The sequence below is a fragment of the Hemicordylus capensis genome, chromosome 8 (assembly GCF_027244095.1).
Source record: "Hemicordylus capensis ecotype Gifberg chromosome 8, rHemCap1.1.pri, whole genome shotgun sequence".
Classification (NCBI taxonomy): Eukaryota; Metazoa; Chordata; class Lepidosauria; order Squamata; family Cordylidae; genus Hemicordylus; species Hemicordylus capensis.
Genome location: NC_069664.1, coordinates 18,167,861 through 18,190,983, shown reverse-complemented (window position 1 = coordinate 18,190,983; position 23,123 = coordinate 18,167,861). Strand labels below are relative to the sequence as shown.

The window sequence follows — 23,123 nt, the reverse complement described above, 5'->3', positions numbered from 1 at the left end:
TGGCTCTGCTCCCTGAGCAGCTGGAACATACCTGAATGCTCAGTGTCGACATACTAGCTCAGTGAGTCAGGGTTAGAGGCTTCATGACCATAAGAACGGTATAGATGGAGCTACAATCCATCTCTGCATCTTAAGGGTTGGGGAAAGCGATGGGGTGAAGAAGCCAATAATCTGTTTGTACCCTTCTTCCTAGGATCTGGTTGATAGCCGCACTCTCTTTGAGTGTACACTCCGCCACCACCTTGGCCCGCATCTCCTTCATGTACAACATGAACGCATTCAGCGGTTTCTTTATATGGGGCTTCTTCTCCTCCTCCTTCTTGACGATGACAGGAGTTTTTCTGGAATAGTCATATTTGATTATAATCCCATCGTTCTGAATGATCACAAGCTCTCTCCTACCTGCAAAGTGTGCAGGCAACAGAGAACAAGATGCACACAGCAACGAATGCTTCTTTTTAACGGCCACTTTAAAAAACTGGTCAGATGGCTAGACCGATAAATACTGCAATAATGCTTAACTAAGAGTACACATTACTCTTGTTAAGAGGATGCCACTGAAAACAGCATCCCCCTGGCAAGTTTTGTACCCACAGCTTTAACATTTAGAAACTCGCAGTGCAGCTATCAAGCACAGAGAATTCCTGCTCTGAATCCTTGGTGGCTGCTGGTAGGGGGAAATGGGGGAGAAAACAACACATTGCATGTTGGCGACATTCACATGGTAAGACCTCACAGGTGTTAAAAGAACAGGGGAACAGGGACAGAACCCGTGACAAGCATGACGTTTTCTGCATCATTTCCAAGACAAAGAGTAACTTGTGCTTGAGCTCACATATACTATATATAAATATGTTCATCCACATTACATATGGTTGTGCTATGAAATGAGCCGGAGATGTATGAGAAGGTGCTGCAGGAAAAAGGGGGAAAGCAAGCAGCAATCCTTTATCTTGGGTTCTGGAACTCAGCAGAGCTGTACCAACATGGCTAGTGTTATCCTGTGCTATCTTAAATGAAACTTAGTCCAAGTATCCAACATCAGCATCTAGGGCAGGTTTTTTGACTGTCTAATTAACAATAAATGTGTTGAGAATAAGTACACTGATTGCAATCCTTTCCCCATTACATTCCCTCACAAAACAAAGCATTCAGGCAACACCTGGCTAACCTACTACTTACGAGCTCCCTTCAGGACTCAGGCTGGGCTGTGTCGGCTCCTGTTTAACAATGGGTGAGACAATGGTGGGGTGTGGAATTCCTGAGGGGTGAAGTCCATGAGCAGGAGGAGGAACCATGTGAGGAGAAAACCTGCTAGACATCAAGCTGAAGCACAATTAAAAGTGAGTGGCTGAAAACAAATACCGTTAGCTTAACAATGTCAGACTCTACACCTCAGGAATCCTGTGCCTATTTCCTCATACTCTATTCTCCAAGTAGTAATATTATACCCACTTCCTCCCCCCCCCGCCCACTTTTCATGACGCCTCCAGGGAGCAATGAAACAAACGACCCAAGGTTTACACAAATGGTCAATGACAGAGACAGGAAGCAAACAGAAAATATTTTAACCGCCAACTTAATGCTGTGTTTTGAATTTCAGGATAGTCTAAGTGTTTTGCTTTCATACTATTTTATTAAATAGCATGCACTGAGAAAACTGAGCTGATACCTTTTATATAATGATTTAGAAACACCCAATACAGAACATGGAATAAAGCCCTTCCATAAGGACTAGATGAGGTTAATCCTTTTCACGGCCACCTGGAGCAGTTCGATCCTCCTCCCCAACTCTCCACCCTGTGAAGTTACTTTTCATTAATTCTTACAGCCATATACTCAGTAGTACTATATACTATTTCATTAAGAGCTGCTGACAAGTCCCTTCTAGCATGTAAAATGCAAGCAATTCTAACTTCACTTTAAAACTGACTGTTGCCCTTTGGGACTGCTTCTCACTGTGGTAGTAAACTTGTATCTGGGCTGTGCTGCTTCAGGCTGCAGGTGGATGCCCACATGACCAAGTTCTTCTCCACATAAAACAATGCCCCCCCCCCATTTTTTAAAAACTAGGTGTTGCAATGAAGAAGGGGTTTATAGCCTGACTTCCTCCCAAAGACACTAAGTTGTTTTTGTTGTATTCTTTTTAAATGTGGAGGAATCTGTTTTTCCATGAGGGACAATTCCATCCTGTGAACCCTCATCTGCAACTTAAAGTGATACAGACCAAGCACTACTTGGTTTACCCCTTACTCTCCACTCTTCTTCCTGAACTCACCTGGACATTGAAGCATTCATAGCCAAGGCTGGGTATGGATGTCTGAACCCACCTGGGGGAATGGAATACACAGGTTGTCCTTGCCTAAAATGGACCAGAAAAACAGACTCTGTTCTGCCATGTGATTGCCAGCCACAGCTTCACCATACAAATCTGTCTTACAGTATTTACAAGATGACAGCCTATGAATTCAAATATCAATCCAGAAATATTCAAAGCTGCCTCTCTTTTCTCATTCATGGGACTGCTGCAGCAGTGTGGAATCTACTACTAAGCACAGTCTGCCTTCCTGAGAATCACAACTTTAAAATGTTTTTTAAATGTAAGAAAAAGTTTGCAAATATTGTGGGAAGTGTTTTGCCTTAGAAAATATAATTGCATTGAAGAAAACATTTCTGTGAACAGGGACATACGGCTTTCCATTCTCTCTGTGGCCAATATTCCTTGCTACTGCTATTCATCATCAGAATTGTGACCCACACCTGCCTTTGCTTCATTCCCTTCTATCACCACATTCCTTGCTCAAAATTCCAAATGAAAAGAGAAGCTGAATTTTGGAAGCAAACATAAGCTGAGCAAAATAAAATGACATATGCAAAGTACTTGCATAATTTATTCTGTACCCAGAATCTGTGTGAACCAAGAACACTGCTCTGCTTAAAATGGTCCAGTTAAAAACTAGTCAACACTGCGACCCCAGCTAGAGGCTTCTTGCATACGTGAGAGCCAACAGATGCAGAGAGCTCTCATTAATAGTCTCCACATTCACTTCAATGGCGTAGGCTGCTCTGCAGGTGTGCATGCATGAGGCGCTGTGAATTAGGGCCACAGTCGTTCTTGCTTCTTCATATAACAGATTCTCAAGGCATACAATGTTAAAAGTTAAGATCTCTGCCACAGTGCAAGCTTTAGAAACACCACTAGGTAGGAGAGAACACAGAAAATATCCATGCCCATGAATTCTCTTCTGTCAATGAATGCTGCTGACAAATGGAAATAGTTAATATAAAGCGGGGGGGGGAGCAATTTCCTTATTAGGGTAAATGTTTTTTGGATACCTTGTGAAACTGACTTCACCTTCTCCTTTTTATGTTTGATCAGTACAACTCAAATGTGTTTATCATCACAGCATAGCATTATGCCTCTACTTACTATGTATGCCTCTCATTTATATGTGAATATCTAAGCTCCATCAATGAAAAGTTTATGGACTTTTACCATGCTTGTAAAATAGTTTGGAAATACACAAGTAATAGTGCAGTGGCTGGACTGTTAGTTTGGGATATGCGAAACCCAGGTCCACATCTCTCTCAATCAACTAACATACAAAACTGAGGCATCCCTATTTATTATAAAAGATTTCATATACCATCCAATCTACAGACTCAGGGTGGTGCACAAGGCAAGAACAGCATCCGAGATTAAAAAAACAAACAAACTTAAATGAAAGGGCAAACACCAGGCAGAAAAGAAATGTCTTCAATAAGGATTTAAAGGCTGAAAGGAAGGAGGCAGACTGAACCTGCGGGGGGGGGGGGTTCCAGAGTAGTGGCGCATGTACGCTGCTTTGCCTTCTGATGAAACGGTGGAATACAAATGTGATAAATAAATAAATATGTTAAAAATAAATAAATAAAATTTTTAAGTGCACCAATTTTTATTTATAGTTTAATGCAGTATTTGTTTTGGATGTCCTAAAAAAAAGCAAAGTCTGCCAAAAAGAAGACTCTTGAGTGGTTGCAGTTGTACAGTATGCAACTTCATGGAATTGTGACAAGAGTTATTTCAGGCACAATACAGGTATGATCAAATCCTTTTATTAGACAGAATGATGACTATGCCTAGAGAGGAACAGCCCCTACAGGAGAGGAGACACAAGAAAGAAGAACACTAGAATGGAGATCCTTACTGTGGTACGAGCCATCCCAAGGGATGAGGAATTTGGCCAATGGCACCAGGAGACAATGGGTAATAAGGGGACAGCTCTGAAGGGTGAGGTGGTCGTGGAATTCCTGGTGATGAAGAAAAGTCAACAGACATTAACACACTCATGATGGACCCCTAATTCAACTTTCGGTTTTTTATTGGGAATTCCCCAGCCCTACTGGTACTTCTAAGCTCCTTCTGACATGGTTCTCATTCAATCTGTATATCTAAACTAGGTATATCTTTCTGTCAGTACCCCAAATGCTAGGTTTGACCCAAAAGCTCACCTGTCTTTGGGTCAATTTCTGGTGAGAGGTGGGAGGGTGGCGAGCCGGGTGAGAAGTGGTCATTACTGTAGGTGATGAGTGGTGTCAGTGGGTGCATATGATGTGGGTGTTGCACCACGGGAACTTTGTTTGACTGCAAGAGAAAAGCAAGGGTTTGTTTGCACTGTAAAAATCTTTTTTTAAAAAAAGGAAAGGTCAGCGGAAAAAGGGAATAAACCCATTGTTGCTTTCATAGGAGGTTGCTCATATCTGATTTCCTGCAACTGTCCAAAAAGACATTTTTTTCAGGTAGAACATCCACTATAAGCCTGGGCAGGAGTGAGTGTGTAACTAAAAACAGATTAGATTGCATTGCATAGTAAAAGTTTATACTTTTACATTTTCATATATAATAGATAAATTAAATGAGCAGGTTTTAAGAACATGTAATTTTATCCAGCTAAAATCAGTGAGTAATAAGGCAAAATTATGACCATTACAGCTGCATCACTTTACCGGAAGAACATTGTTTAAATGCATTATGCATTTTAGTTCTTAGGAATTTTTTTTCTTCCAAGGACTGACTAAAGTTGTTCACGTCTGAGTGCACTGATTTCAGAACAAGAATGAAAAATGTTAACTGGACAACAGATGAAACTGATATATGTTTATGATGCCGATGATATAAATGGAAACATAACATGCAAATCAATTCACAATACATTCCAGTGCCAAAGAACATATTTAAAAACAATACAAAATATAAATAAATAATAAAAACCACAGCACAGCAGAAAAACCAAAGCACAACAACAAAAAAGGGCTCCTAGGATCCAGAGTGGAAAATCTATCAAAAGCCAAATTCCTGTTGAAAAAGAAAGGACTTCACTGTGTGACAGAAGGCATAGAAGGAGAATGTCCAAATCCCTAGAATTTGCGCCTGTGGGCTTCCCAGAGGCATCTGGTGGACCACTGTGGGAAACAGGATGCTGGACTGGTTAGGCCTTGAGCCTGATCCAGCAGGGCTGTTGTTATGAGTTCCAGATCAAAGAAGCCACTACAGAAAAGCTCCTGTCCCACACCACTGCCAACTGAACTTCTGCAGGACATGGAGCAAGGTCTTTGCTGAAGATCTTATCTAGCAGGCAGGGTCATTAAATAAGGGCCGTTCAATAAATAGGAGAGAAGGCAGTCCCCAATAGAAGTAACAAAATGCTCATATGTTTTATTCACTTGTCTTGTTCATTTACATTTGTATTCAGCTACCTTATTTTGTACTGGTGGCTTCCAACTGGAAACAGCCAATGTCATTCTCAGAAACTTCCAACTGTCCAATGAATTAGGTAGATACCTACTACTAACATCACTCGGGATAAGAATTTACAATACTCATTCTCCTTAATTTAAACTAATCTTGGAATAGTCCCAATATATTGTGGCGTGCAATCTGATGCTGAAGTTCAGTTCCACAACACAGGAGATTGGGAGGAGGATGAAGGTACAACAGGGCATGAAGCCAGACAAGTAAGCAGGTCAGGAGTAGCAGCAGCCACTGCCACCCCCAGCTGAAGGTGAGGTGTGCCAAGCACTGGAAAAAAGGAAGCCTCAGCACTTTGAACAAGAGTATATCATCTACCAGTCTGTGCATCATCAAGGTATACTTTTAAACCACCTGAAGACTGTCTAGCACCTTCATTGGAAGCTTAGGATGGAAGCCCCCTGTGGAATCTAGGAAGCAGCTAAGGACTATGTTTACAGTTTATAAATTCTAGATCCCTGCAGGAACCACTCTCCCTCAAAAGCTATTGGCAGAGACCTGATAGCAGGGGTCGGCAACCTTTCAGACGTGGTGTGCCAAGTCTTCATTTATTTATGGTTTTGTGTGCTGCATCCCTGCGGAGGCATGGCTCCAGGAGGGATGTGTCCAGAGTGGGAAAAGGAGGGTGCAGTACAAGCAGCAGAGCTGGTCAGAAGGTGAGAGCCAATGGACAAAGTCTGGTAGAGGCAGGAGCCAAGCTGGCGAGAACTAACTGCCACTGGGTCAGGCTGTTCTGCCTCTTCCACAGCAGGAGTGAATGGAGGAGAAAGGGGAGGTCTGGCTGCCCCCTAAGCAAATCAAGAGATGGCAACAAGAGGAGGAGTTGCAGGCAGGCATGAAGAAAGGCAGGTCATGCCAAGTTGGCTGGGCAGGGAGAAAGAAGAGCAGCCAGAAGGGCAGAAAGGGAGAGACTCTCCAGCAGTGTAGGGAATTTTTTTCCAGGGAGCAGACCAGCTGCAACGGGGGCTGCAGTCTAAAGGATGTGGCTCCAAGAGGAATGCTGTGCCGGCCCTGTATCCAACACTTCGGAGATGGGCATGGCGCAAATGGCTGTATGTGCCACTTCTGGCACGCATGCCAGTGGTTGTTGACACCCACCAGATAGTTTCTGGTACCCTTAATGGAGTCCACAGCCACCTGCTAATTGACAGGACTGGTTTTTTTCTTCAACCTCTCAAACACAAAACTCTGAGATTGGCAGAGGAGGGGTTCATCTTGTTTCTCTATATCAATATAGTATTGCAATGTCACTAGCAATTAATTAATGCAATTAATTTGTGCCTCAGGTTTTCTTCATGAGAACCCTTTATTTGCCCGCTTGTGGCAGAATGACTCTTCAGTTCTGCGTTCACTGGTTATGTCTAGCTCATTTTTACGATGTCATTATTTTGTCAGGTAACTAACAATGACACAGTCCATTCCTATAGCATGTTAGGTAGTGAATGGAATGGAATCTTTATTTCGGTCATTGACCAGACAAAAATACAACACAATAAGTAGTAACCTCCAGCAATCATGATTCTGCCAGTGCTTTCTTACAAAACACCATTTACAATATAACAATATATAGTACACTCATGATTTTACCAATTGCTTCCTTACACAGCTTTCAATGTGGCAAAATTTGCCACCTTAGTGGAAACATTAATATCACTGTCGGACAAAAGGAGAGACACATAAAAGGTCGATGGTCTACCTGGGAATCTAGACAAAATAGTTGACAAAAATGCTAGCCGAATATCTCTATAAAATAAACAGTGAAGCAACATATGATCACTTGTCTCAACCACTCCTGACTGAGACGGGCATAACATTTGAGCAAAAGGAAAACCGAGATAGTGATCCTCTAAGAGAGCGGAGGGCAGCACATTCAAGAGTGCCAGGGCAAATGCCCTTCTCAATTTAGCAAGAACAAGCTCAAGTAAATATTTAGCTGGTCTATGAGGGTGAGTTGCATAACCTAAGAAAGGTAAACATCTGACTCGGGCCCTGTCTTCCTGAGTCACTATGTTCCAAATCCACTTGCCTAATTATCTCTTTGCTTTTAAGATCCCTAAAGAGACCAACATGGGGATACTTAGCTTTCTAATTGCCTCTCAACTCTCTCTTTCCATACAGATGAAAAGTTGTCCTTCAGGATCAGAGGTGCAAGGCCTGCGTGACCAAGGTTTAATTTCAAATAAGAGATCTTTGCAACTCAGACATGTGCTTCAATTGGAACTAACCCAAGTTCCAGCCTTAATGCTGCGTTGGGTGTCCCTCTTGGCACCCCAAGGATTGTTCTAATAAATTTGGTTTGTACCAACTCTAGGGGGTGGAAATCCTTATAACTGCTCAGCTGGGCTCCATATAGTAGTTGGGGTAAAATTTTCCCTTTGAAGATCTGAATTGCAGCGGGGATGTTACCACCTCCCTTCCCTAAAAAGAATCTAATGAGTGCCATTGCACTCTTTTGTGCCTCTTGTGTAACATGGAGTAGATGTGCTCTCCAATAACCATTACATTGGAAAACCACACCTAAATACTTATAGAGCCTGACTTGTTCTATGTCTTGGCCATCAATTTGCCACTTATGCTGCACAAATTTCTTCTGGAACACCATAATTTTGGTTTTCAGATAGTTAATTTCTAGTTCTTCCTCTCAGCAGTATGCAGCAAATTTTCGAAGGGCTTTGCGCAAGCCTATCTTTGTAAAGCAGAAAATTGCTGTGTCATCTGCACACAGCAGCGCTGGAAATTATTATTATTATTTATTCAATTTCTATACCGCCCTTCAAAAAATGGCTCAGGGCTGTTTAGACAGAGAAATAATAAGTAAGTAAGATGGATCCCTGTCCCCAAAGGGCTCACAATCTAAAAAGAAACATCAGATAGACACCAGCAACAGTCACTGGAGATACAGTGCTGGGGGTGGATAGGGTCAGTTACTCTCCCCCTGCTCAATAAAGAGAATCGCCACGTTAAAAGGTGCCTCTTTGCCAAGTTAGCAGGGGTTATGTTGGAAATGAATAACTCATTCTTTTATAGACACAAATTTGTGACAATTCTTCACGTTTATGCCTAGAGAAGTAGTTTTCAGGTGCTCTTTCAGTGAGAGGATGCTGAAGTGAAGATAAAAACAAAGTGTAATTTTAGCTTCTCTGCAACGTCCATTACATTAATGCAGACTCCTTTCATACTGTGGCACTCTTAACAATCCCAAATGACAAACCTCCTCCTGACATTAACAGCAATCTTCTTTTGTTTTTAACTTCTTTAGTCAGAAACTCCTCAAAAATACATTTGGTCCAACTTATGCCCTATCCTAAACACATATGAGCAAAGAAACTCACTCAACTGAACTGTAAAAGCAATCAACAGAATTAAAGACAAATTGTGTAGAAGAATATCAATAGAAACTTTCGGATGAGTCTGACCTGAGAAGCTAACTCAAAAAAATAAATAAATAAAACCACAGACACTTACTAAATGAGCAGGAGAGGGGGACCTTGCATCCTTCAGTGTCGCTCCAGATGGTACATCAAGCAGTGGCCACTTCACCTGCAAGTACTGAAAGAAATCAAAATAAAGGTGATGAAACCACAAAAGCAAAATAGCACAGAAACCAGACAGACAACAAAATTCATGGGACCTTTATGGCCAAAATAAGTAGCCAAATGTAACCTTCAGGATGTTGCAAAAACAAGACGTCACGATACTAAGACATTCTTCATATCTAGGCAACTTCACTATCATAACTATCATATCGTATATAAGTGCACACTTCTGGTCTGCCACACAAAGTCGGCGGGGGAAACGCAACGGGGGTCGTGGTAAGAGCACCCTCACTGGCCCTTAAACCTACCCCCCCCTTTGAAGCGGATGAACCGCCAGACTTCTTAACCCATTTGTAGGTCCGTAAAAGGGCCTCCAAACTGGTTCATACACTGGTCTGTGCACAAACCACTAGCTGCCCCTTCTTGTCCCACCCACTGTCACTTGAATGGGAGGAACATCTAGACCTCACACATGAAGAGCTTCCATATTATACTGAGGTACTGTGAGAACAAACCACAGTTATGCAGTAACATTAATTGGTCTCCATCTTCCACTTCACAGAGTAATTACCTAGGGCACTGATTCACCTTCCCTTCCAAGCCTCATTTCAATATTCACCAAATTTTAACTGTGTTCCAAATTTCCATTAACCGCTTTGGATTTCAAAAACAAAAACTGAATTGAGAACACTCTTTCAGGTGTTTATGGGTGGGTGGGTGGGCAATTTCAGTATTCTCATAGCTACTCAGGCACTGCTTATGCTCTGCAGACATCAGAACTCAGGCCTTGCTCAGCTATGCCAAGTGACAACTGCAGCTCAAGAACAAGTCAGCAGCACAGGAGATATAGCACATTCTCAGTTATTAAAATTAAACAACTTGATCCAGTGACTTTTTGTGTACATCGGAGCACACACAGAACTTTCGATGAGGATTGGTGAACTTTATATGTTACTTTCAGGAAGATATTTAGATCAATCTAATTTTGTCAAAGTATTTAAAACAATATGCCAACTGGATATTTAATAATATTTACCAGCATGAAAAAAAAATAATTTTGACCAGTTTAAAATGCAGCCTTAATATGGTATTAAATGTTGCCTTAATCTTTATTTTTCTAGTGTCAATATCACAGAAATTTAGCTTGGCTTGCAGTACTGGACACTGCTTGTGTCCAAAGTACCTAAAATAAGAGGTACCTTGTATTGTATTTTTAGTAGAGGAATGAAACCACTCATATTATAAGCTGAGTGCTGTGAAATGCTGGGCTTGGGAATGTGGACTGGATAAGTTGCAGCTGTGCAATGGAATTTCCCTAACACACAAATCTTCATGATGTAAAACAGCTGGAAGGAAATCCCAGCATGCTCTGTTTAGAGGCAGAACAACCAATAATTTAAATGGAAGCTTAACCCTTCAACTTAAAACAAACCTCCACATTTCCTCCAACATATATTCCAACTATCTATTTCAGGTGGGAAATGCTACATAAGTGTAGATCCATTTTGATAGGTAATTTGAACAAATGCATTCCTGCAGAGTCAAGAATCTTCTGAAAGGCTGGCAATCACAAAATAATACACGAGAAACAAAAGTAGTCTGCTTCATCAGATGGGCTGCATTTCTCTTACCACCAACTCCACTCAAAGTAAAAAAACAAATCCATCCAGTTGATCTCTTTACGGACAGTACTTTGGATACACACACACATACACACACGTACGTCTTGATGCACCTGCACTTCTATGCCCATCTTAGAGATTATGAACTATCAGGTAGCACCAAAACACCACTCACACATCAACAATTTCTAGCTAGACAGTAACAATAATCACATTTCTACCAGAATTGTAAATAAGGTTTCTAGGAAGAGCTCATTTAAAGTCAAACACACTGAAATATCACCTATCTTTTACTCCATTGCAAGATATCCTCCTTTCCACGTGGAAATTTTTAAAAAGCTACATCAGACAGTACATTTATTGTGAAGATTAAGCAAACAAATCATGGCTATGGCACTGGATATGGCAGTAGAATTTTAAAAGCTATAGCAATAATGAGGAAACAAAAACAAGAGCAAAATAACTTTTTACCAAAGTTATTTGCAGAGGAGCCCTGCTTGCTTTTGACAATTTTTCAACATGTTTTCATGCAACTCATGTTATAGAGGAAGGGCAGCAATACCTTAATAAAACTAAATTTTCAGCTGGTAGCATGTAAAAAATGTTAATATTCCACATTTTGGGGCAGATTGCCCAAATAAGTGAAAAATAAGTGAAATCTCCTCGTGAAAAATCCTTCATTTATTTCCCAAAAAAGTCCTAGAGGGTCCAAGGTTCAGGATCACCAGCTTAAAGGATATTTGGGCAAGCCTATCAACTACTTTGGTTGCAATATCAATTCATACGCTAGATCTGTATGTGCACCATATTCATATAAGCAATTTAATTTACAGTAAACATTTTGAGACTGGAAACAAATCCCTTCTAAAGGCACTCTCTCAAGAGGTAGTGGTAGTGTGATGTGAGTGACTGAGAGAATATATGTCATACTTCCTTAGCAACTTGTGAAGCATTTTCACAGCACTAAATTTTTCATGCTCTTAATACAAACCCCTTGCATCCCCCCCCCCTTTTAAACTCAGGAGAACTACAGCTTCAAAAGGAGATCCCAGGTGTGTCCTGTTAAAGATGCTGATCCATCTGTTTAAGACAGACCTTTTTAGAGAAGCTGGGAAGCGTGTGCCCTTTGGGGCACTCAGATCAAACACCTGGATGGGCAGGACTTAATATTTACATTTTAAAAGATTGTTTCCTGTTGGAGACCCATACTCCAGGCCAGTGTTCCCTGTAACAGGGATTCCCAGATGTTGTTGACTACAACTCCCATGATCCCTAACCAAAGGCCACTGCAGCTGGGGATGCTGGGAGTTGTAGTCAATAACATTTGGGAATCCCTGTTACAGGGAACATTGCTCCAGGCCAGAAAAAGGCAGTGTAGTTCCCAAAAATGCCATCTCTGTGTCATTCAAGAAAATACCCCACAGTGCCACAGTGGGAAAATGCTTGACTAACAAGCAGAAGGTTGCCAGTTCGAATCCCCGCTGGTATGTTTCCCAGACTATGGGAAACACCTATATCGGATAGCAGTGATATAGGAAAATGCTGAAAGGCATCATCTCATACGGCGCAGGAGGTGGCAATGGTAAACCCCTCCTCCAAAGACAACCACAGGGCTCTGTGGGCACCAGGAGTCAAAATTGACTTGACAGCACACTTTACCTTTATTCCCTCACAATCAATTTCATTTTCCATACACTGTTGTTGCATCCTCTAACTTCTGAAGTACCAACCTAACCTAGACTGTATTCAGACTAATGATCTGCTAGAAGTTCACACTGGGGTGGGTGGGTGCTATTACTAGGAGAGTTATCTGTAGGGTTCACTTTTCACTGGGAGTTAAACATTAAATCCAATTTAGTTATGGCTACATATATGCCACCCTGAGCTCCTTGGAGAAAAAGTGGGATAAAAATGAAACTAGCAACTGTAAGAACACCATCAACCTTATACTGTCTGCACACTTGTCTCTGTTTAGGTTGTGGATATGCATCTTTGAATATCAGTACAGATACAGAAATTCACTGCTACTGCGATAGCGTGTGTCACAGCCCACCATGCCTCCCTCCCACAACATCTAGGCCTTTTCCAATTACACTTGCTTCCCAGTGGGCACTACTGAAGTAGAGCCACAAAACAAGATTTCTAGAGTGAATAGAATCTTTTAGCCTCATGGCAGAGGGTTACAAAAGTGCACCTCCCTGAATGTATATAGGAGACCTCTACGGCTCTTTACAGTTTAGTTGCCACCCAAAAAACTAGAGTTGCCAAAGAGGCAATCCCAATTCCCAGTGGCTGGGTTAAAATAAGTCTGTCTTTATGTGAGAAACCCCCCTGATGAATTATGTTATGGAAGGCATAAATGTTCCGAGACAGGGCTAATGATCCATCTGGTTCCACTCTGCTGAGAGCTGAAATGTGTACTGGGACAAATGCAGGAAAAGATCGAGTCACAATGATGTAACTAGCCTGGAAGCGGAAACTTACTAGAAGGGTGAACAAAGACCTCAAGGGGCTAACCCATGAGAAGGCAGAGAAGGCCAGGTGGCTGGGCAGGAGATAAAAACAGTGTCTGGGGGTTGTCAAGGTTTTTCCATCTTGGATAAGTACAGGGCATAGGCTGAGAAGGCTGTAACAAAGGGAAACTCCAGCTTTCTAAAAGCCGGCAAGTTGAAAGGCATTATTTCTAACAGTAGCCTAGATATGTGCAATATTCCTTTCAATCTATTTGTTCCATATCCCCTTGTTCCCCTTATCTTAACCTCAATAAACTTCTAGGATTTACCTTCACTCCTAGTGCTGAAAAACACCAGCATGGGGCAGACATGGCTGTGGGTCCCCAGGAAATAAAGGTGGGGTCAGCAAAGGGCTGAGTGGAGATTCCTTGTATTTTAGAGTAGTTGGGGTCAAAGGTCTGCTACCCTGAGGAGGTCAAGTGGATGTTTGCTTATGTCAGATTGGGGAGCACGTGAGGCTCACCTGGACTCAGAGTGCTAAAACTTCATGTGATAATGAATGCCTCTTTACGCTCATCTCCTAATCTCTAATTGGGGTCACCAGAGAATAAATAGGTGGTGCACATTTCATTTGCTTTTTGAAGGATTCAGCATTCTAACATTTCTCACTTGGAAGCGAGGGGCACTGGGGAAATGGGAAATGTTTACAGAGTGAAATGGCTTTCTATACAACTTCCAATCTGAGATTTGGAAGGAGGTGCACACTGATTCATTCTCTTCTGCAAAAGAGGAGGATACACATGACCAAAAGCGTGTGACTGCGAAATACTCCAACACCAAACAACCCCTGCTAACTTGGCAAAGAGGCACCTTTTAATGTGGTGATTCTCTTTATTTAGCAGGGGGAGAGTAACTGGCCCTATCCACCCCCAGCACAGTACCTCCAGTGACTGTTGCTGTATCTATCTTCTGTTTCTTTTTAGATTGTGAGCCCTTTGGGGACAGGGATCCATCTTATTTGTTATTTCTCTGTGTAAACCATCCTGAGCCATTTTTTGAAGGGCGGTACAGACATCGATCGATAGACAGATAGATAGTTATGTATGCCATGGGGTTTCTGATCCAAAGGGTATCCCCATGTTGAGTTCTCCCTCATAACATCTATGAACACTCCATGATGTGATACCATGTTGCAAGTTTCCTCCAGCAAACAAAATGGAGTGTGGTTAGGGAAACTTGCAATGTGATATCACATCACAGGATGAGTGTCCATAAATACACATTAGGTGGAGAACTAAACACAGGGATGCAATTGCTCACAGCAGCTCCATAACAGGCATAACATGTGTTCTGGCCCAAATCGAAATTACAACCCAATAATATTCCACAAATGTTCTTGTGTGTACTGTTGAGGACCCACTGACAGGTATGGTACTTGAGTGAGTGAAGAACAGTGTATCAGTGATATCCTAATGTGATAATTAGGATATTGTGACTTAGGATATTGGGATAATGTGAACTGTAGTGATAACTACAATTACTGGTTGTAGGCGACATAATTTGTGTTGAAATTTCTAGTTTTTGTGATATAATGCAGCCCACTCCCCAAAAAGGTGAACACTGAGTTTTTCTAAAGGCTGTAGTGGATAAAGGCAACTCTGTACCTTCTGAGACTTAGCAAAGATATAGTTAACACCTTCACAGCAGTGTTCAGCTTCTATGGCAAGCAGCTTTATTTGCTAAAGTCCAGCACCAGATACAGGCCATATTCACATTTTTCCTCAGGAGTGAAGCAAATGCTAAAATGTAGAGTAACTGCCAAAAAGAATGCTTTTGAATATGGAAGTTTCTGTATCTCCCCACCCCACCTCCACACCCCACGTTTCAGAAGCAAAAATTGGAAGGTGACCAATATACAAATCACCTTTGGACAAAGGAAGCAGGATCTGTGTACATTTGACATGGAACAGGAAGAGAGCTTATCTCATTCTTATAAAACATACAAACAATCCACTGTGACAGACCAGCTTGCCCATAATGCAGAACTGTTTCCCTTCAGTCCTTTACACTTTAGCTGTAAAATTCAGCCTCCAAACTCAAAGCAGAGTCTATAGCCAAAACTAACAACTCCAGGGCAAAAATGGATGAAAAAATACAAGCAAGGGGCCTTGTCCTGAGAGAATTAAGTCACAACTGTAACAGTTGTGTTGCTACCTTGGGGAAATATTTAGGGCAGAGTATGAAAAATCCTAAGCACCAGGGAGACATGGCACCTAAAAATTTAACTTTGGTGCATAGACTAGGATATTCCAAGGGGGAGTTATTTAATAAAACCTTTATTTGTTCCTGGCAGCCCTGCTTCTGTTCCAAGTTTGATATTTGTAAAGGGAATAAAGGGAACCCCATTTACCGTGCCCCTCCACAGTGTCTATCGATCACTAAGTCTGGTATTGTCTCCTAGGTTTTTGTGTTCGCTCAAAGTTCCTTTTTTTTTTGGTCAAGGCCTGGTTTAAGGTGCACCATTCATTTTTAAAAGGTCCTAGTCCACATGTTTGAAAAATACACAGCAGGCTATCACATTGAATCTCTCTACTCATACATAACTGGCATCAGTTTGACATTTGGAAGGATTGGTTTGCAAACTTAGGTTCAAGCAGCTAGTATATTCACCTAATTCACTCACTGCATACAGTTAACGTAAGCTACATGACTGTTGTGGAATCATAAAGAGTGGATACATCAGATCTGGTACCCTTAATACTTTTCTCCAATCCTTCATGAACATAGTTCTTGTATACTCACTCTCTCTACAGTCCTAATGAAGGTCTGAATGTCAGATCCCACTTCCAGCCTACATGCATTCCCAGACAGAGTTCCATCTGGGCACCGAGACATTGCCTATAATGCTCATGCTTTGGCCCAGCTAGTTCTGCTTCACTGTTAACAGAGAATTCAGGCAGATCCTACAACCATGTTTTTCAACGCTCTGCTAACTGAGAAATGCTGAAATGTTTAATATTGAACATCTTTTAAAGCTCATATTATGATTGTTTATTCTACTGCTGGTTTTCTCATTATCTGTTGCCTTTTCTCTTATGATTGGATCCAGTTTTTTTCCCCTGTGTGAACCACTTTGTATAAGTGCATTTTTAGAAAATTTATATTAAAATGCTTTACATAAATAACAGTCCCCTATACTGTACTAATATGAATAAGCAAAGAACATTCTCAACCTGCTGTGACTCATACAACATCTGCAATGGCCCACCTTCACACATAACTCTTCGGTTTAGCAGTGAGTGCAGAATGCACTTTCCAGGGTTCCCATCTCCTTTTGCCAACTCCACGTTTCTGAAAACTGTGTTCATTTCTGTGCTTTTATTGTATACTTTTACTATGGTTAACCACCTTGCTTCTAACTGCTAGGGGGTACAGAGTTTATTCTAGGCTCCTACCACCACAACCAGCACACCAGACACAACCCCTGCCCAATGCAATGATGGCCCTGAAAAGAAAGAGAACAGGAAAGAGGGCAGGGGAAAACTTCCTCTTCTGTGTTTATTTTGTACCGCTATCTAACTGTTGTGTACCTACATATACTGTTTAAATCAAGAGTTCAATACGAGTCAATAAATGCCTTTGACTAATCAAGTAATTAGTTTTGTAATATAGTATAAGGTTATGAAAACAGAAGGGAAACAATACTTGTTTTCTGTTTTTGAATTTCCCCCTCTTCCTCATCTATTTCTTTTTAAGAAACAGCCTAGTTCCTCATATGAAGCCTCACATGTCCAAGCCCAGCTGAACGTTAGAATAAGCCATGAGGTAGTCGACATTAAAAAAAAAAAGACGTTATCGCCCATAATGGTTATGCACACAGTGAGAGGAGCAAATATTTTAGGCCATTCCTTCCAGGAGAGCTAGGAGATAGGAGAAGGAAACAATGCACCCACACATTTTAAAACTGTGATGAGATTCCTCCAGCTAGAGCTGAATCCTTGCCCTGTATGTAGAACTGGGCTGAGGATCTGTAATCAGATCTTAGTCTTCAAGGCTCCTACAACAGCCAATTGTGGACAAGGCAGGGAGCCAGGACTGTCATCTGTACAAGGAGTATGTTTGGTATGCAGCTGGCCCCATGACCCCCAACTAGCTAGAGCAGTGACCTACAGTACACTCTGGGCTCTGAGTACAGTAGAAGTAGTTTCCTAAATGGCTGCCTTTGATCTACTCTCCAAGCCCTGAGATCAAAGCGGCTGGTTAGATTGGGGAAGTCCCTGGATCTGGCTGCTGTACAGCTCCAGTCTGTTTCCAAACACTGAGCGGAGATGTGAGCTCACTTGTCCTTTACTGCAGAGTCATTTTAGAAGACATTTGCAACACCCATAACTTCTGGGACAGGCAGCACTGCCCCGCTTGGTGAGTCAGCTTCCTACAAAGCACTGGCAAGAGCCCGAGCAGCCATGAAACCCAAAATACCCACAGAGGACGTGCAGAAAGTTCTAACCAATTAAAAGTGCTGCGTGTTGTCATTTTCCAGCTGGCTTATTTTACACCCCACCCTTCTTTTCTACTCAACACTCTTGGTCACAAAGGGGGCTTTCTAATCCATTTTGTAAGCAGAGAAGCTGCTGGCAAGTGGGGGCTGGTGCCTCGGCGGAGGTTGTATAAAGGCTCCTTCTTATTTTAAACAATTTAGAAGGCAGTATGTGGGGGGTGGGGGAAGCACTCTGAAAATATACAAGGAAGGGGACCCGGCTAATGGTACAGGGGCATTATGGAAAACTGAACACACACACACACACACCCCAAGTACAAGACGGTGCCTCTCGTGCCTCTCACACAGACGTTCACTGTACAGCCATGTGCAAAAAAAAAAAAAAAAGAAAGAAAGAAAGAAAAAAAGAAAAAGAAAAAAAGAGCTAATGGCATATTGAAGCTATAAAAGTTTCAAAATGGTTACATTCCAGAGAGATTAGAACAAGCCCAAGTTGCTTGTTACCTTTCCTTCCCTCCCCCTCTTGGCAAGCAGGGGAATGAAAAGGATTTTAACCATTTCTCTGCCACATGCTGTTGAGCCACACACACTGCCCTGGGCACCCTGCTGTCTGCACATTAACCTGCCATTTGCCAAATAGCTTCTCCCCAGCTGGGGATTAACACACACCAATTTAAACAACAATCCAGTGGCCCTGAAGTCCTAAGGTTTGAACAATGGGGTCCGGACAAGAGGCCTTAGTTTATCTAAGACCGCAAACAGTCATGGCAGCCTTCGCCAAGACGTTTGCAGCAAACTGTGAGGTGTAGAAAAACAAAAACAAAAGAAAACTTGCTACAACCAATTAAGATACCACAAAGTACTCTTCTTCCTGCCTGCTAGATGTGAAGCAAAATGGGGAGGGGGCAGAGATATGGGGTGAAATTTTTCTGCAGGGGAAAAAAAAATCAAGGAGCAAAACATTTCACACTTTATTTTTCTGTTGAAAAGGTTTCCAACATTCATTGTTTCATAGAGTAACAACAAATTGTCAACAATGCAATATTAGGCAAGCCTGTAATTTCCAATTTGTAATTAAGCCTTTTCAGGTGATCATTCCTAAGGAATGTGTGTGAGAGAGTACATATATGTTTTATTGATTTGTAAACAAGAGGATAATATGGTGGATTGGTTTGTGGTATGTATGTATGTTAAACAACATACCAAATTGGATCACAGTCTATTTAGAGCACCCAGAAAATCTGCATAGTAAAAATTTCCGGGGGGGGGGGATTATGTAAATTTCATGCACATTAGGAAAACCATGGCATGGGAAAAGTGTTCTGGAAAGTTCTCCAATAAACCTGTATCTCAGAGTGGGGGAAATAAGAGACAAAATTCAGTGTGATGGAATAGCCCTAAGGTCTGCAGTTTGTAACAGGCTTATGACAGAGTTCAGGAAGTTTTACCCAGACTTAATTAGATTAGTCTCTGCTAGGTGCAAGACAGATTTCAGTCTGTACCAAGGGCTACTGGGACAAACAAACAAAAATGTCTACATTCCTGCACTCATTACACACACAGTGAAGATTATCCTAGGGCAAACTTTGTTCTGCTTCTCAAACACCTTAACCCAGCATATTCAGTAATCGATCATACAATGAGCTTCTCTTTAAAGACATAACTCTCATGGGTACCTTTCACATATCACATATTGTTTGACCCTCCATTCCGCAAATAACATTTACAACACCAGCTCTTTGTGGACTGGTTCAGAAGACATATCCAACTGACCTTACACCCATGTGATGAGCGATGCCTCATCCACACTGTTCTATAGCCTCAACTTACCACCATCCCATCAATTTCCCAATATTCTTTCACACTTTACAGCAGGAGTTCTCAAGCTTTTAATAATGTGATTACCTTAAGTAATATATAAATTTATGTGACCCTGCCCCCAAGATTAAAGCTATCAGTCTTATAGGTAGATGTAAATAAAGCTTATTTACCTTTCCAATGAGAAGCATGGGATTGCTTGCTCTTGTTTAGTTTTTCAAACTTGGATTTATGTTTGAGACTGTCAACCTAAATGTTGGGTTCCAATTTCTTTTAAAATAAAAATAAAAATCAATATTTGCTCTTTAAAGTGGCAAATGCTGAAAACTCCAATTCATACAAATAGGAAGGAGACCAGTATTTTCACAGTTTTCTACTCAGCTTGTATTCTAATCCAAAATTCAGGAGGAGACATAATCAGGAACTTAAAGCAATCCTAAAGAGCTGCCCTGCCATATCCCAGGCACCGGGAAGCGGACAGGGAGATAGGTGCCAACAACCACCCAGTTTACCCACTGCTCATAAGGTTCAGCACTCAGCACAGGCACAAGAGGGGTGTTTCTTTGGCCAATGAGCTGGAAGATAACCCTTTTCTTCTGATCCAGAAGAGAGTTCCCTTTCAGAAAACACTCACTAAAGCTCTTCTCCTGAGAGGGAACTTTCTCGGCCGGTCAGCCAAAGAATGATTGTGCCTAGCCTCAGCTTTGTGAGCAGCAGAGAACCAGGTGCTTGTTGGCTCCTGTCTCTCTCCTTTTATCATTGGATAAAATTAGATGGGCAGTCTCAAACATAAAACTCAGGGTTGAAAAACTAAGCAAGAGTAAACAATCCTATGGTTCCCATTGGAAAAGGGTGTGTGTGTGTTTGTGTGTGTGAACAAACTCACAAGGCCTGGACCAATTTGAACCAAATTTGGTACTGTTGTAGGGACACCTCAATGGTGTAGTTTGTGATGATGTAATCCACCCCAATTCAAGATGGTGGATTCATGAATGTTTGAGGTGCAAGTGGGCTAATTTGTGACCCATCTAACTGATTTGATCCAAATTTGGTACAGCTCTAATGACACCTCAGTGGTGTAGTTTGAAAGATGTAATCTATTCCTACTCAAGATGGTGGATGCATGAACATTTGAGGTGCAAGTGGGCTAACTTGTGGACCGTCTAACAGATTTGGACCAAATTTGGTGCAGATGTAGAGACATCTCAATGGCATTGTTTGTGATGATGTCATCCACCCCAATTCAAGGTGGCAGATGTGCAAACGTTCGGGGCACAAATGGGAACCAATTTGGACCAATTTAGTACAGTTGTAAGGTCACAAAGGGACACCTCAACGGTGTAGTTTGTGATGATGTCATCCAACCCATTTCAAGATGGTGGACATGTGAACGTTTGAGGCATTATCAATTAAGAGTAGAGTGAAAGGAGAGTAGGCAGATTAATTCTTACCAGATCATCTTGTTAGGCGAATGTGTTTTGCGGACTTATTTGCAAGGCTGATCTAAACTACAGCAGGAGTTGTAGTCCAACAACATCTGAGGACCCACGTTTGAGAACCCCTAACCCTATTCAATATGCATTTTCTCTGTTTTTAATATTTTGCACTGTAATAGCTATTTTTGCTATATAATAAAACTGACTGACTAGTGTAGCATAAGAGCATAAACATGCTTGAAGACTTAGAAGGAGGCTGTTAGAACTGAGCTTTTTTTCATGAATGCAAAATAACCTGACAAAATGCTTCTTGGAATGATTCTTACCCAATGTCATTAAGACCAGTCATCTAACTGCTGAATCCCTTTTCCAGATAGATACATTAGAAACCTTATTTTCAGATGCAGCTGTATGGAGGGTGTAAAATCAATGCTGCAAAGTGTATCACAATTAGCTTTTCTAAAGCAAATATAAGTAAAGTTGTTAGTTTTCTGAAAATTGATCTATTATTTGAGCTCTATGGACAATATAATGCCAAAATTCTCTTGAAGGTTGTTAAGGATGCATTGACAAAACATTTTTCATAATCTGTTCACTTGCAATTAGATTAATTAAGACTAATTGGACTGATTAATCCTGATCTACATTATGACTGAGAAATTTTGTCTAACTTCTGAATTGTGTTCTTCTTTCAACAGAATTAGCTTTATTAATTCGATGGCCTGACCCTCCTAATCCTCACAAGACACATAACACTCCTTTGGAGGCCCAGATAGGTCAAACAAAAAGTTATGTATCTTCTTTCCTGCAGTTTCCCCCCATCCCTTAGAGCAATGTTTCTAAACGTTTCTAGAGTCATGGACTGGTACATTATTTGTGCGCAGTTTCCTGGACCAGCAGTCATCCCCCCTTGCCCCCACTCCCAGGCACCCCGCAAACAACTATTTTGGACAGCTCTCCGGAGCACATTTCCAGGCAGCCCTCACTGATGAACATAGGAACATAGGAAGCTGCCATATACTGAGTCAGACCATTGTTCTATCTAGCTCAGTGTTGTCTTCACAGACTGGCAGCGGCTTCTCCAAGGTTGTAGGTAGGAATCTCTCTCAGCCCTATCTTGGAGAAGCCAGAGAGGGAACTTGGAAACCCAGATGCTCTTCCCAGAGCGGCTCTATCCCCTGAGGGGAAGATCTTGCAGTGCTCACACATCAAGTCTCCCATTCATATGCAACCAGGGCAGACCCTGCTTAGCTATGGGGACAGGTCATGCTACCAGCTCTCCAAGAGAGACCACAAGACCAGCTTTCCGGGAAGCAAAATGAACGTTATCCAGAAGTGAGGGCTGCCTGGCAATGAGCTCTGGAGAGCTCCCGCCGGCCCCCACCAGCCCAAAGTTGTTGTTTTTTGGGTGGGTGATTTTTATTAGTGATGTCTCATGGACCGGTACCCAACACCTTGTGGACCGGCGGTTGAGAAACACTGCCTTAGAGGTTGGAAAGTGCCAGGTTTGGTCTTGTACATACTCAATGTGCCATCATTCTTTTATTATTATTTTTTATTATTTTTTACATTTATATCCCGCTCTTCCTCCAAGGAGCCCAGAGCGGTGTACTACATACTTGAGTTTCTCTTTCACAACAACCCTGTGAAGTAGGTTAGGCTGAGAGAGAAGTGACTGGCCCAGAGTCACCCAGCTAGTTTCATGGCTGAATGGGGATTTGAACTCAGGTCTCTCCGGTCCTAGTCCAGCACTCTAACCACTACACCACGCTGGCTCTCATCCTTCAGCCAGCTTCCCAAGACTCAGGAACCAAACTGTAGGCCTTCTTGGCTTTAACTAGATCAGTTTGCAGACAATCCTCTGGCTGGACCTAAAAGCAGACTTGCCCATCTGGTTCAATCCACTCCTTTTAACTCAACTGCAGTATGCTCTAAAAGGTAAAGTGTGCCGCTGAGTCAGTGTTGACTCCTG

General features: G+C 41.8%; 1 protein-coding gene across 1 annotated transcript in view; it reads right to left on the bottom strand.

Moving 5' to 3' along the window:
* TCF7L1 (transcription factor 7 like 1) overlaps window positions 1-23,123 on the bottom strand; it is a 73,976-nt gene that overhangs the window by 5,447 nt on the left and 45,406 nt on the right. Inside the window, exons 4-9 of the mRNA XM_053269044.1 lie at window positions 9,254-9,337; window positions 4,492-4,624; window positions 4,188-4,290; window positions 2,279-2,362; window positions 1,183-1,326; window positions 182-341 (exon numbers count right to left, since the gene is read on the bottom strand). Coding sequence (XP_053125019.1) covers window positions 182-341; window positions 1,183-1,326; window positions 2,279-2,362; window positions 4,188-4,290; window positions 4,492-4,624; window positions 9,254-9,337 — 708 coding nt within the window. The remainder of the gene's footprint in view (window positions 1-181; window positions 342-1,182; window positions 1,327-2,278; window positions 2,363-4,187; window positions 4,291-4,491; window positions 4,625-9,253; window positions 9,338-23,123) is intronic.